Below are 15,221 nucleotides of genomic sequence, written 5' to 3' on the forward strand. Positions count from 1 at the left end.
AACTAACAGATATAACTGATTTAGCCTTTAAGATGTCAGAAAATATTGCAAAAAACGTGTTTTCTAAGAGCCCAAGGAGACAACTTTACATGCCATTAATCTAATAAGCCATCCAAAACCCAAAAATATGAAAAGTACAATGATATAAAACAGAGAAACAGCAGCAAATTCTTACACCCAAGAAGCTGAAACAAGGAACTGGTGAGCCTCTTTGCTTGACATTAATTAATTGATAATCTAAATATTTGCGGATTCATTTACTGTCAATCTACTAATAGATTGTTCAATTAATCAAGACAGCTCCAGGTTATTAGGTCTGTACATTTACATGCATTGGCTGACATAATTATACAGAAGATGCAGAAATAAAGTGCTGCAGTTATTCTGTGAGAATGACTTTGGCCTTGCTTCAGCTCAATGGTTGTCAGTTATTGCTATACCAACAACTAAGACACAAAAGGACACGTCAGCAACTAAAAAAAAAAAAGAGAGCAGGTTATTTCAGCACCGATACAGCTAATGCAAGGAGAAAGGACACTCCAAGTCCTGATCCAAGCCCATAATTCATTTGACATGTCTGTTGAGGCTGTGCATGATAATGTGTTCTGTTACTTGCCAGAGCCCCGGCTGCACAGTGGAGCTATTCATCCACCCTCAGACCTTGTTCTGGAGCGAAGCTTTACAACGTAAACACAGCAATGTGTTACAAAACATATCAGTGTTTGCAAAACATACGTCTTGGTCTGGATACGCAGTGGATTACACTGCAACTACAAGGAGGCTCATTAGGTCTTCACACCAGCAGAAATGAAAGCATTATCTGTATCTCTTCTTCTTATTGTTCCTCCACATAACTCAATTTATTGTGAGTTGGGAAATTGTATACACTCACCCATAAATGTCACAAGATTCTTGTCAAATAGTGTCTCAAGTGGCCACATTCTACACATATATGCAAACCAAAGCATGTTCAAATTAAAAAAAAAAATGTACTTTCAGTAAACATGGTCCAAAGAAATTTGGATTTTATTGATGCAAGATATCCAATTTTCCAATTATTGGGTTCACACGACACCAAATATGGTTAATAATTCAGCAGCTTTTCATTACCCATCAATAAAACGTATTAGTAATCTTCATCGTCAGCCACATGATGGCCTAACACTCTAAAGGGCTTCTAATAATATGCAGTTGCTAATAACTAGCATTGGGTTTCTATCTATTGGCTTACGAACAAAACTCTAAAAACTACCAACGCCATCAATTAAGTCAGTCAATTTCATTACTAAAACAATCGCCATCCCATAATAGGTTGAAGCCGTTGTTGTTGTTGCTAGCTTAATAATCAGAATGCTATATTTAAATCACGTCCTGACTGATAAGCGTGACCGTTACTTCCGCTAACTTCGTGGTGAAATTACAGCCCGTCAACGGAAGACAAGAGCTAGCAAACAAAACAGAGTCTCATTAACTGCACATTAGTCCGTTGACCGTGAAAAAGCTGCCTCTACGCCGACAACAGTAAACATTTTAACGGCCTAATAACTGACCGCAGGCCGCTGATGATAACAGGTTAACCGTTATTGTTTGTTCACGAGACGTTCCATTAAAAAACGGCTCGACCGTTGAGACGCCAGCGACATGAACTCACCTCAGTGGGACACGGGAGTGGTCAGCCAACAATATGAGAAGTTAATTCTCAACTAAATCTCTCAAGTCTTCATCCTGGCAGCGCAGGGAAAAGTTGCTTCACAGCATGTTTTTTGTTTGTTTTTGTTTGTTTCAATAAAAACACACGTCCTTCCCCTCGCAGCTCCTAACCGTGTATCAGGCACAGATGTGTAAATTATTGAAAGAGCGTTTTCTTCTCTCGGCTGCTGTGAGATCGGTTACGAGAGTTAGTTGTAACCCGAGTCCTCCTCCTCGTAAAAAAAAAAAAAAAAAAGTTTCAAACTTGAGGGGGATTTGGAAATCAACAGATTGATGTTGGCTTGGACCAATGAAGGAGCATCAAGGAGAGAGGACCAGCCCAATCAGGCCCGAAGAAAGGCCCATTTACAGCCAGCACATACCCATCCCCCAGTAGGGTTTCCAGTATTTACCCTGGTCCAGTCCGCACTACCAAGGCTGAACAGTTCCCAGAGGAAGTGGTGTTAATGGAACAATGAGCAGGAAATGTGGGGAGCAGTCTTTTCTGTCATGGACTACATGATATACTGCCTTGTTAAGTTTTACACTAACGAGGTGAACTTTCTTTATTTAAATCACAATTTTCTTACAAAATTATACATTTTCAGAGTTTCAAAACATTTAATTAATAATGAGAACACACACCACAGAGATAGATTTTGTCAGCGGATGTTTTTAAGGATACGGGAAGTTTGTCGTCTGTGTAATGAGGAAACAGGAATTCCCGAGGTCAAAATAGCCTTCTCGCATTGTTATATTAACACTGAGGTAATCTTAAATAATTTATATCATGCACTGTGAGTTTAAGGCCTATATTGCCAGAAGCCTCGGGTCATACCTCTGTGTTATTAAAGCGTTATTTGTAAAACCCCATAAACAAAGCCTATCAATATTTATACCTTGTTCTGAAGGTTTAAGTATTATGTTGCTGCAAATCTCCGTCATAATAAAACACAAGACACCTGCAGTGGTGAAATTGATCTGATGCGCCCTCTAGTGGTACAATGCGATTAGTGGGGGAAGACTAACTATATGACATCTAACAATGTTTATTTTTAATTTTTTATTATCATATTTACTATATAACATCACTGTAAGTATGTCAAAATCAGTCTGCCTTCATGAAAAATATAAAAACAAATACAGAAATGTAGTTTCTGGTATTTTTGAATCTGTAAACAATGTGAAAAAATGTTTTTACACCATTAGTATTTTCATAAGATTAGAAAGAAAATCAGAAAATGAATGTCTGTCGAAATCTCAAAAATACCCATTTGATTTCATTATTACATAATGGGGGAAAAACTGCTTTCTTTCCGGAAAAGTAAGCGTGATAAATCGATATCAAATATCTTTAAGTATCCATAAAGATCTTGCCCTTTTTAGGGCAAAACAACATATAGATTATATTTTATCTACCTACCTATTATTCATTTACCCCATAGGATCTCAACTCTATGTCGGTGCCAGGTATCTGTACCATTCACCTGTGCTTTTGTTGAACTACACTACCCACAATTCTCATTGAAAAGCAGGAAGGTGACGTATTTTCGCTACGTGTCAGGAAGTTCTGTACTCAAACATGGCGGCGCAGCAGAGCGATGTTGATGAACTCTTCGATGTTAAAAATGCCTATTATATTGGCAGTTATCAACAATGTATCAACGAGGCCCAGAAGGTGAAGGTGAGTAGCTAACACCGCATCAGTTGAACATTTTAAAATAAACTATTTACTCTGTTATTTAACGTTGACGTTACATCTCTGCCTTACTGCGTTTTCTAGCATCAATGCTCAACATGTTAGCGAATATTTCTCTATAAAATAGTGAATATTCCTCTATAAAACACTGCCTTTTGTTTTTTATTATTATTATTTAAAGCCGTCAACACCAGAAAAGGAGACTGAAAGAGACATGTTCTTGTACAGAGCATACATTGCGCAGGTAAACCATTTTCTCAACAGTCACTTGTTCATGTAACGTTAGAAAAATCTCTTGTACTTAATATTCATACATGTCACTCACTGTTACATATTGATAAACGCTCACCCTGACCTGTTGTGTGCTGTTGCAGAGGAAGTATGCTGTTGTCCTGGATGATATCAAGGGAAACTCTCCAGCAGAGCTTCAGGCTGTCAAGATGCTGGCTGAGTATCTGTCCAGTGAAAGCAAAAGGTGAAAGCTTTGCATTTGACTCTTGGGTCAATGTGGAAGGGGCATGAATTATAGAATATATTATATCCCCAAAATACTCAGTATATCAGCCAGCCTTAGTCCTTACAAGTTTAAATCCAACTGTGTGTGGAGATTACACACCGTCTTCTACTTTATTGCCTGGTTGTGATTCAATGATTCTCTTTAATTCAAAGTCCTCATTGTCTAAAACAATTCTCCTGCTGCTCTTTTTTTTTTTTTTTTTTCTTCTCTTGCAGGGATGCTATTGTTGATGATCTAGACAAGAAGATGGCGAAGAGCATGGATGCTGCCAACACCACCTTCCTCCTCATGGCGGCATCCATCTACTACCACGAGCTGAACACGGATGCTGCTCTGAGGACTCTGCACCAAGGAGAAAGCCTTGAGTGGTGAGAAGTGATCGAGGTTTTACTTTTTAAAAGTAAAGAAAATCTTTTACCACTTCTATTGGAACTAAGATAAAGATGATCATCATTTTACCGTTCTTTGAAATGTCATCAATGTGAACACAAGTATAAGAATTACTAAAAGGATCAACTTCTACTGCTTCATACTCATAACGAGATAGTTCAGAAAAAACTTATTGTATGAAAGGTGTCTGTAGACACAACTTGGTTTTGGCTTCCGCATCTGCTCCACGAGATTCTCCGATGGGTCACTGGGGTTATAAGATTACTTTGATATTAAAAACAAACAAACTGACCTGACCGTCTGTCTTTTCTTCAGCATGGCCATGAACATTCAGGTGTTGCTGAGTCTGGATCGTGTTGACCTGGCAAGGTATGGCAAAACACGTATACAGTGGATGATTTTAATTCAATTATTACGTTAGATTTGTTATTTAAAAACATCCAGGTGCTGCTTTTGAATATCTGTTCAGTAATGTCATTTGACAGTAAGTCTTGACTTAACTAACTTTGCATACACATAAGTATACTGTCTCTTGAAATGTGACTTATTCCTCTAATAACGACGTTAAATTCTTCTCATTGACAGGAAAGAGCTGAAGAAGATGCAGGAGCAGGATGAGGATGCTACTCTCACCCAGCTGGCCACAGCCTGGGTTAATATTGCTGTGGTGAGGAGACGTCACCAATACACATATTTGCTTTATAAGTAAATGTTCTATCATGAATAATTTCGAAACCCCACATATCTAATAGAGTGAGCGGCATGTGTCTGAATATAAATTACTATTCATCCCATTATCTGCATCATAGTTGTATTGTTATTGACCGGAGCTGCAATCAGGTTTGAAATGATCACCAGGCAGAGTAGTTTTTAGCAGTTCTCGGTGCAGTATAGATCTAAACTTAACAAACTATGGCAGGTCTAAGAAGGACTGCGTTCAATTTAATTTGTCCTTATTGCATATTATGTCTTCCAACTCTTCAGGAGTATTGAGTACCACAACTATCAGCAGGGAGTGTCCACTTATTATTGGCTTTTCAGCTGCTGAACATTTCTTCTTGCCTACATTTTATCACATTTTTCGTGCCGTTCTAGGGTGGAGAGAAGCTTCAGGATGCCTACTACATTTTCCAGGAGATGTCGGACAAGTACTCCTCTACACTGCTGCTCCTCAACGGACAGGCCGCCTGTTACATGGCTCAGAACAAGTGGGAGGAGGCTGAGGGAGTGCTGCAGGAAGCACTGGACAAGGTTAGTAGTTAGTACTTTGTTTTTGTCCCTGTTGTTATGCCTCTTTATCACACATTGTCTGGCATCCTAAACACACTTTGTTGTACATACATGCAGAGTTTGGCTGGTCTCTTAGGCTTGTATTAGATTCATAGCCTTCATAATTGAAACCTTAATGGATGCCTGCTAAATGGGAGTTGTGCAGGAGGCACTTTGTAATATGCATAGAGGGTTAAACCTGTATGATTATTAGAGCTATTACAAGATGCATTCAAAAGCAATGAAACAACAAGGATGTCACGTCTACGAGATTTGTTTCTGAGTGACAAATGTTGTTGATGTTTCTCACCGTTTCACCAAATGTTTACATGATGATGCAGCACAATCTGAACAAGGTCATCACAACTGTTGCAACTTGAAAATAACGATATTCAATATGAAACTTAACTTAAAAAATAATAATAATTTTGTGGGTGCTTCAGGTTTGTGTCATGCTAAATATAGTCTTTAGAAATGTTCGTCAAAGGAGTCTTCAGGACCAACAGTGGTGTCATCCAGTCAGTGTAGTAGAGTTAATTTAGTACGCTATTGTAAAGTCTATGTTCTTCAAAAAGCCTGCTTCGTCCAAGACATTTCAGTGAAACTAAACAATGTGTTTTATACACACACAGCAGCGCACCAGTTTGTCACAAAACATGTTAAACTTAGTAATGAGGCTATTATTTTTAGTAGAATTCAGACTCTTATATATTAAGTCTCAGAAATAAGGCCAAATATTTCCCTCTCTGTGGAGGCTTCCCTCACACAGTGTGATTTGAACATTGTGCACCGTCCACGCTGTAACAGCAGATGGCGCCACATACTCTTTTCTAGTCTACAGTTATTGTATGTTATCCTCAACAAGATAGGGTCTGACCAGTACACACTGTTTTTCCACAAGACGCAACAAAATATTCACTTTAAAGTTCTAAAAGGTCAGCCATGTTGACTATTAAGAACCAGACCTCAGTCAGACTGTGCGATGGCTTTCTGTTACTGTATGACTTGAAACTTAAAATCAATTGTTTGGATAAACTGAAGTGAAGCTTTTCACGAATGTTTTCTGAGATTCCTGTTTCCTTTTCTCTCTTCCGTTTTTACTGGTTAAACTATTAGAAAGAGGTGGTTATCCTGTGACCTGATCTGTCACTAAACACACACAGAACATAACGTAAAGTAAGAGTATTATGTGGCTTTGCATGAATGTTAATGCTCATGCTCTGCCTAGCAAAACCAGACTAATCGTAATATAACCAGAAGTTAGGGTTTCAGTCATACATAATTCCATTCATGGCAATTTACTGAAACACCACCACCGCTGTACTTGTTGTGATATAGGAGATTAAAGTCACATCATTCATTTATTCATCTCAGTAAGTGACAAGAAACTCGCTGAATAGACAGTGAATTTCTCTTCCAATGTCTTGTCTCCACTGTTGTGTTTCAATGGCGGTCCTGTCTGCTTTGTGAGGAATGACTTTCTGTCTTTCTCTCTTCCTCCTTTTTTAGGACAGCAGCCACCCTGAGACGTTGATCAACCTCATAGTGCTGACTCAGCACCTGGGCAAAGCTCCCGAGGTGAGACTTTGAACCGAAAAGCTGTTAACAATGGCAACGCTTTAACGGTCTTCAGTTTAGCATTTCACAAACTCGTCCTCAGTCAGAGAGGACTTGTGATATCTTTGTCCAATAGCGCTGCACTTAGAGAGCAAGATGCTCTTCTCAGCAATTTTGTGTGCGTTTGCTTTGATTGAAGAAGGTAAAAGCATTCAACCGAGCGGCTTCTTGATTGCATTTGTCCTCTATCGTGAAAAGTGTCATCTAAGCATTTCCACTGGTTTAGTGCTGTGTGAGTACTACACTTTGGAACTCAGAGTTCATAAGATAACTCGGTTATCTTTCTTTGGTTTGATGAACTTGATAGCAGTACAATAGAATGCTGATAATCGACACAGCCTTCACTAAAACGTTTTCCACTGTGATAACCACCGATTAGCACATCTCACTCAAGGTTAACTGGAGTTATGTGGAAAAGTTCTGATAGTAAGCCTCAAACCCACAACTGTCATAAGAGTTTGAGTGAAATATCACCTTTTTCCAACTGAGCCTCTTCCACTTCAAACTAGTGAGAAGATCACCGACAACAACCCTAAAAAACAGGGCTCATAACTTTTACTTTGTTTCACAGTTTTAAAGTCCCTGAAAACGGGTCTTATAGTCTACTTTCTAACTTTTGCATCATCTGTTTTACGTTTGTCCTCAGGTAACCAATCGATACCTGTCTCAGCTGAAAGATGCACACAAAGCCCACCCATTCCTCAAAGACTACTTAGCCAAGGTAACTTGGTCTTTCTTGGTTATTCAATGCTTTTCATTCTGAGGCAGGCTGCTGACCTGTGGCCGGGGCTATATGAGGTCACAAGATCCATCCTCAATCATCGACAAGCTTTCCTAACCTTTACTCTGTTATAATTTAATTAACTGGCTTGTTTGTTTTCAATGTTGTGCAGCATGTGTCCTTGGAGCACCGTCAATGAGAGCATTAAACTCTGAACCTTTCGCCTTTTGTCACACACACACACCGTGTTGTAATTACAAAAGGCTGCAGATGTACATAAACATGCTTAAACTGGGTTATACCATTGCCAAACAAACCATGTGAAGCACAGCTGGTCAGATGTTTTTTTTAACTGTTTCCCGTGCTCTTGGCTTCCCTGCAGGAGAATGAGTTCGACCGACTAGTGCTGCAGTACGCTCCCATCGCTACGGCATAGGCCGGCAGCTTTCACTGAGGCACCTCAACAACGGACTTCAGTACAACACCAGGAAGTTATCTTTCTAAGTTGCATACCTACATTTGTTTTGATACTTGTCAGAAAAAAAAAAAAAAAGTCAAATTTAAACTTTGGCTGTATTATTTAAACCAGACCAGAAGTCATAATTTCCCCTGTGTGTAGATGAAACATGTCCATCCTTTATTAAGTTGAATTTCTCTTATGGAAATCAGTTTTAACGTAAGCATTCCTCAGAAATGATAATAAATGTGTAATTCCTGTGAAGAGTTTAAAGTGTGGTTTTGTTTTTGCATTCAGACACTAATTATTTAAGCCAAATTCAATAAAAAAAAAAAACGTTCTTGGTGGTTTTTGTCACATTTTGTGTGATTTAAGTGTCTTGTGTGTAGTCATGTATAACGCATTCGTCAACACTGTCTCTTTAAGTCATCCTTTTTAATCCTCAAGCAGACGGTTAAAACAGAAGATAGCGGGCCCTAATTACGTCACGCCCCCTCTCGGCTTTTTTTTTTCTTCTTCTTCTTCTTCTCGCATAAACGGACGCTGTCCTCTTTTCAACGTACCAGTTGATATCCATGTGAAAGCGAAGCGCGGTTTATCAGAGACGCAGATACGTTCACCAGCCCAGAGCGGCAGCGGCGACAGCGGAGGAGGAGAAGAAGAAGAAGGAAGAGAAGAAGAAGAAGCAGCGACGGCGGCCTCTTCACAGGACAATATTATTCCTACTTATCGTTATCTATTCGCTGGAATAACTCGGCTGCGTGTGCCGGTTTGTCAGGACTCTGCCTCTCTAACTCATGAAGCGGCACAGAGACGTTACATAAGGCGACTAACGGTCGGAGATGAGACGTTACGGCGGAGCTGCGCTGTAATCGCATGTGCTGGCTCTGGGCTTTGGCGCTGGAAAGGCGACACAAACGGACTGAATTCGTTCATGTGTTGCGAGCTTCCATCGCGTTTAAAGGGTAATTTATTCAAGTAGCTAGCTTTAGCTTTGGAAGCTGCATCCGATGCTGGTCATTTCACTATTGTGCGCGTTTAATTCAACTGAGCTTAGGCGGCTAACCAGGACGCGCTGCTGCCGCTGATGGATGATGAGCCCCGCGTGCGCATAGCGGAATAATGATCAGAAGAAACCACCACTACACGCGCGCTAATGGCCCGCAGTAATTGTCGAAACCATATTTGATAATTGGTGTGCGTGATTATAAAATACAGCTTCGTAGCCGGTCGGACCTTGGTGGGCCCTGCTATCAATCGTAAAAACTGTCCTGGACGCGAAGAACGGGGCCCATGTCTTAATTTGGAAAACAAAGAATTAGGCTACTGAAGAGGGTAAGCTGGTTAGATAAGCTTGTTTTAGCATTTTTAGTTGAGCTAGCAAGCTGGTTCTCGGATTAGCCACACAGTCTGGACTGTACTGCTCCCTCTGACCATCAATTGGAGGATATATATATATATATATATATCATTTTTGTTCGGGTTCCACGTTTGTGTTCTGCACCACCATGAGCAGTGAAAGCGGGGACGCCGGGCCGGTCGAAGTGGAGCCCATGCCGGGATACTTGGACCTCATTAGCAGAGCCTCCACCGTGATGCTGGGCGCATGGAGAGACTGTAGCTCTTGCGGTCTGGAGCTCTCGAAACGGACTCTCCTGGATAACGCATACATTACCTGGACCGAAATCGCCCTGTTCCTCTTTAGCGCCTTTTTGTGGACGCAGGTCAGGCGGGGACTGACAGAAAGTCTGTTTCAGGTGGGTGACACACGATCACAACACAATCCCTCCTCCCCAGCTCCCCAAAGGTTAATTTACTGACACCCTTAATGAATGGGTTTAGCAGCTCATTTCTCTAATTAGGGCCCCAGCACTGCAGAAGTGTGGCCCCTGTGCCTCCCCATCTCTCGGGAGTGACTGAGGGCTCCAGACTGAATGTGAGGCAGCAGGTGAGGGTGAGAACAACACATGTTAACAAATATTAGATCCAGTTGTAGGCTGAAGATAAAGGAGCATGGAGAATGTGAGCTTGTTGGACAGTAAACACTCTTATCTATACTTGTGTTGGGCAAACATTTGAGCTGAACAGGTGTAACAAATGTGTCAAAAATCTTTTTGGTGAGCAGTTCTTGGTATGTTGGCAGTTGGCACATGCAACCAAACTGCGAACTCAATTCCCACACACAGACAGGTGTTGGCATTTCATTGTGTTTTCATTCTAATAGTATGTGTTTTATAGTTAATATACTGTATGACCCTAGCCAATACAGTCCCAGTTACAGCCATGGAGCTGTATCCCGATCTTACATCTTATTCCTTCTGGTAATCTGGTCACAGATTGCAAATGTTCTGGTGAAAAAAAAAACATATATATAATATATATATGTTTTTACATATGAATAGTCTGAAACAATCGATACACAACAGCATGTATTTTCTGTGTGCTCGCTGAATACGATTCAAACATACTTTTACATTTTCTCCATTTGTAACAGTCGATATATTCCTGAAGCTTTTAGATTCCTATTAGTGCCTTTTAGGTACTTTTTGGAACATGGCAGCAAGGTCATTAACGGCAATTATGTCAAATTGCAACTGATGCAGACTTCCTAACATCCCATTTCCCTCCCCCCTTTGTCTCTTTCTCTCACACACACATACACTATGCTGATAACATTTAGTATCTGTAATTTTATATCCAATACCAAAATATATAGCAAAATAATAGATTTTCTGGACAAATTGTATTTTCAGAATTGAGACCAATACACTGTAAAAACATCAGTAGAACATCTTGGTACTAGGCACCTGAGGATGTACACTTAAAGCAGCAGCATCAACATTGTTTCTTCCCACATCATCTCAATCAGAAGCTCAGTCTGTGCTCTGAACGACTGGCCCTATGCCTCATCTATTCCCTCCACCCATCCAAGTCCTGAGTGCCTCCACACTGTTGTTGCTGCCAAGCAGAGCCCTTCTCCACAGAAAGCTAGGATGTGGCTCGTTACTCTGCCATGATTGTGGATGGGGGTGGAGAGTCCGCACGTGGTAGATGCTATGAAGACGATGAAGTATACTGGAGCTCAGGGCCCCATGTGTGAAGCCAGATGTGGCCTGAAAAGGCAAAGAACGAGGCCTGTTTTCCACTTCACATTATGCATGTGTGTCTCGCTGTGTGTGTGTGTGCACGCGCGCGCGTGCTACTCACTGACCCCTATAGAACAATGTGGGATGCAGCCCATTTAAGGGCTGGATGCTGTAAGGGCTGAGAAGGATGAGGTGATATTTTGAATTAAGAATCAGTCGGTGTTGCCCTCGGTTATTTGGTGCATGTGTAACACCACCTTTACAGTGCGTACATCAGGGATGAAGAGTACGGGTTCACTGTTAGGTCAGTCGTGCTGAGCTAATGCAATTTGAGTATTGCTGCAATACATCACAAAAACTGAGGCGGGTATATTTGACATCTTATTTGAGCACAGCTAATTGCACCGACTTGATTTACACAAGATGTTTTCTCACTTGTTAAGTTGGACATTAGGTAAACCCCAAAATGCATTGAACACAATACCTGTCAGTAATGATTGAATAGTGGTTTTCATAGTGTTGAAGTACACAATAGCTACGGGCTCTAAAAATGACAGTACAAACAATCCCGAGTACACACCCTGAATTATATTCAGAGAGTCAGAGCTAATGAAACCTTACAGACATCAAACGTGAGCTCGGACATCAGTGGACAAAGCACCGTGTAATCTCATGCTGTGTGTACTTATGTAGACTATGATGTGACGGATGAATGTTGGCTCCTCCAATAACATGTCGAATATGGACCGTAAAGATATTATTCTTCATGATTTTGTTAACAGGACCTATTTCTTGTAGCGCTACAACGATTAGGCAATTAATCGCTAAGTTGAAGGTCCAAAGACAACTAACCATTAATCGTTTCTCATGTCATTTCTCAAGCAAAAATGACAAATATTTACTGATATTTCAATGACCAAACCATTAATCGAAAATATTACGAGCAGATTAATAATGAAGATAGTTGTTGTTGTAGCCCAAATTTATTGGCTAAAATGAAGCTGTATTTGCAGAAGCTGCTGTTGAATTTTACTTCACATCTGACACAAGATCTGATGGATGAAAATAATTAGTTTCCTGTTTTGTTACCTACAGTATTCTCTGTCGTCTTTGAAGAATGCAGGTTGAGCCACTTTCTCTCTTTTGCATTTCCCACGGTACACTCAGGTTACAATTATGAGAGCAGCAGAGTGATGCTTGCTTAGCTTGGCTGTCAGTGGTACCATAATGACCACAGCCAAACCTTGTTATAATGTAAACAAATACAATACAAGTGTGAGACTACAGTGCCTTCTGGTAAAACCCAGTCACTGTCAAGAGCTAAAGAAGAGATATGTAATCCTCAGTGTCCTCAAGCACACTGCTAGACATAAGACTGTGGACACGTGCTCCTATGGTGACTATGGTGGCTCTCCAGAAGCTAGGAAATAATGTCTCAAACCTTCAGGTTGGATGGATCAACTCCTGCCCTGAACTAGAGTCTTTTATACGTGTCAACCTTTCTGCTTTTACGTCAGCCAACCGAGGGAAGCCGGGTTCCACGTAGCACCTTGATCACTTCACATGTCAGTGAGCACGCTGTTGGGTGTATAAATGGCCCCCGTGCACAGTGCTGTGTGGTGGAGTGAGTGGTTTTCATTATGTTTCACTTTTGGTTTGACGTTCGAGTGTACAAGCCAGAGCAGCTCGTATTCAGGTTTAATTAAACACAACTTGGTGATCAGCCACTTGAGCTCCACTGTTCTATAAAAACACTGTGGGTCCGTCATACTCTCCTGACTCACCCGTTGGCACTTCTGACACTGGCATTTTATTATGTGTCCTTTAAGTTAAGTGTTGAAAAGCTTGGCATTCATCTCAGGGAAACACGTGGTGAAATCCTTCAATCTGCTCTTACTGAAGAGGTAAATGTACCCAGTAATATTCTAAATGTCATGTGACAGTAGCTGTACTCCTTCCTCATTGTCTTTTTAAGCTTCACCCCGCACACACATGCACATGTTTGTCACAGCGCATGCCGGTTTGTCACTTTGCTTGCATTGCAGTTATATGCACACTTCTGTTCACGAGTGTAGTGAGGTTTCAGATGCATATGGTTGTTTTTTTTGTCATTCAAGCATGCATGTGCAACTTCCTGCTATATCATTGCAACGCCTCAAAGATGGCAAATGGAGAAGAAGGTGGGAAGAGAACAGAGACAGAATGATGACACCACTCGGTAGAGGTGATCAGAGGGGAGGAATTACCGGAAAAGGAGGAGACAGCTAGAGGAAGGAAGGAAGGAATGGAGAGAAGTGGCTTGCAAGGTTGTTGTGTAGCTGAGGACAAGCTCGCTGACTCGGCACGCAGCAACCAATCATTGACAGAATTTGACTCACACACGTGTTGGTAAAAAAAAAAAAAAAAAGGGTACATATGCCATCTCACACACGCACATGCAACTTCTTCCCACTACCTAACTTTTATATCCAGCAACACACTAGCTGCTCAGTGTGGACAAATAAGCAGGCAGTGGTCAAACCCTAGCTGCAGCAGTTAATAACCACTTTCATAAATGCCTCCCACACACACACACACGCTGAAGCGGTCACTCAAAGAGTAGAGCAACAGTGTGTTTGCCAGCCCCAGCCTTGTTGCAGAGCCTATTTCCCCTGCATTGAGCAAACTAGCACCTCGTCCCCTGCTGCTGTTCTACATGTGAGATCAGCGTTATGCTCGACAAGGTCCCCCAAACCACAGATCCCAGATCACTTTCCACAAAGCCCCTGCCCATTGTTGTGCATTAGCGATGCGTAGAGAAACCTGATACTGGATTTGTGGTGAAGGGGAAGTGCTATCCATTCAGCCAAAAGTGCCCACTCAGGTAAAACTTGCTTGTAGTTTTGACACTGATTGCAAGCAGTTCGGAAGTTTGGTTATTAGGCCTATTAGTTACATCCTCCTCTCCTCTCGTGACACAGCCATCTAATTTATCATCATCTAGCGTTTACACGAGCAGCACTTTCTCCGTCACCTGACTTGTGATCTAGTGCTCTGTGTGCTTCAGTGTGTCATAAATACAGAGCACTTATGTGTTCACAAAACTGTCAGCCCCACTGTTTGTGCTTCAATTAATCAATGTGTCACTGTGATAGATACGCTTCTATACGTCTAATTATATCCATCATATGTGTTTTATGTATTCACAGTATTTTGAGGTATTTTTTGATTATAGCATAATTTCCGTGCCACAATATGTTCCTACCTTTGTGTGTGTGTGTGTGTGTGTGTGTGTGTGTGTGTGTTGGCTGCCTTGAGGATTGTTCCAACCTGTAATGCACACAGCATCGAGCTGTTCAGTTCAAATTTCTTACTGACGTATTGGGTGGCTGGCTTGTCAAGTTTAGCAGCGGGTTTCCATATCACTGCCTTTTTTTAAGCATTAGCATCCTTCATACAAACTATTTTTCCAGCCATTTGCCGTATCCTCAAAGATTATTATTTGTTAAGATAGATGCAAATTTGAATTATGTATCGACAATATACATTGTGCTTTTTCTCAGATTTACATAATTGTAAATGAATTGATTGATTGATAATTAATTGGTCGGTTAAACATTACAAGATATTTGAAGATGCCATCCATTCTTTCACTACTGTTTGACATTTCATAGACTAATTGATACATCTGAAAAAACAATCAGCAGATTAATTGATAATGAAAACACTTTCATGTTTCATGTTCCTAATCCGGGGAAGAGAAGAGGATGCAGCCTTCACGTGTGTCCAGAAATTCT

The 15,221-nt window shown here is 40.9% G+C and overlaps 3 protein-coding genes across 7 annotated transcripts in view; 2 read left to right on the forward strand and 1 right to left on the reverse strand.

The window, feature by feature from the left end:
* The window catches only part of tnfaip8l1 (tumor necrosis factor, alpha-induced protein 8-like 1), a 22,617-nt gene extending 13,029 nt beyond the window's left edge, over positions 1-9,588 (reverse strand). The window contains exon 1 of one of the 2 annotated variants that reach the window (XM_076087972.1): positions 3,738-9,588. The gene's annotated coding sequence lies outside the window, so the exon portion shown is untranslated. The other variant, XM_076087971.1, reaches the window with a different exon arrangement.
* cope (COPI coat complex subunit epsilon) lies at positions 3,219-8,699 on the forward strand. Its single transcript, XM_076087970.1, has 10 exons — positions 3,219-3,373; positions 3,570-3,632; positions 3,763-3,863; positions 4,121-4,273; positions 4,611-4,664; positions 4,881-4,962; positions 5,391-5,546; positions 7,074-7,142; positions 7,828-7,902; positions 8,285-8,699. Exons 1-10 carry the CDS (start codon positions 3,272-3,274, stop codon positions 8,336-8,338), a joined length of 909 nt encoding a protein of 302 aa, XP_075944085.1. The 5' UTR covers positions 3,219-3,271; the 3' UTR covers positions 8,339-8,699.
* cers1 (ceramide synthase 1) overlaps positions 8,868-15,221 on the forward strand; it is a 22,256-nt gene continuing 15,902 nt past the window's right edge. Inside the window, exons 1-2 of one of the 4 annotated variants that reach the window (XM_076087966.1) lie at positions 10,002-10,116; positions 10,205-10,313. Coding sequence is in view for 1 of the 4 variants with exons in the window: in XM_076087965.1 (XP_075944080.1) it covers positions 9,868-10,116 (249 nt within the window). In the remaining 3 variants the exon portion in view is untranslated. Of the gene's footprint in view, positions 10,117-10,204; positions 10,314-15,221 lie in introns of all 4 variants that reach the window. The other 3 variants (XM_076087968.1, XM_076087967.1, XM_076087965.1) reach the window with 3 other exon arrangements.

The sequence above is a fragment of the Anarhichas minor genome, unplaced genomic scaffold (genome assembly GCF_050575085.1).
Source record: "Anarhichas minor isolate MPS153535 unplaced genomic scaffold, ASM5057508v1 ptg000010l, whole genome shotgun sequence".
Taxonomy (NCBI): Eukaryota; Metazoa; Chordata; class Actinopteri; order Perciformes; family Anarhichadidae; genus Anarhichas; species Anarhichas minor.

Excerpts from the sequence above, each read along its gene's own strand:
- cope (XM_076087970.1), top strand. The coding sequence starts at position 3,272 with ATGGCGGCGCAGCAGAGCGATGTTGATGAACTCTTCGATGTTAAAAAT. Across the intron at positions 4,665-4,880 it reads GATCGTGTTGACCTGGCAAG|GAAAGAGCTGAAGAAGATGC; the intron begins GTATGGCAAAAC and ends TCTCATTGACAG. Across the intron at positions 5,547-7,073 it reads TGCAGGAAGCACTGGACAAG|GACAGCAGCCACCCTGAGAC; the intron begins GTTAGTAGTTAG and ends CTCCTTTTTTAG.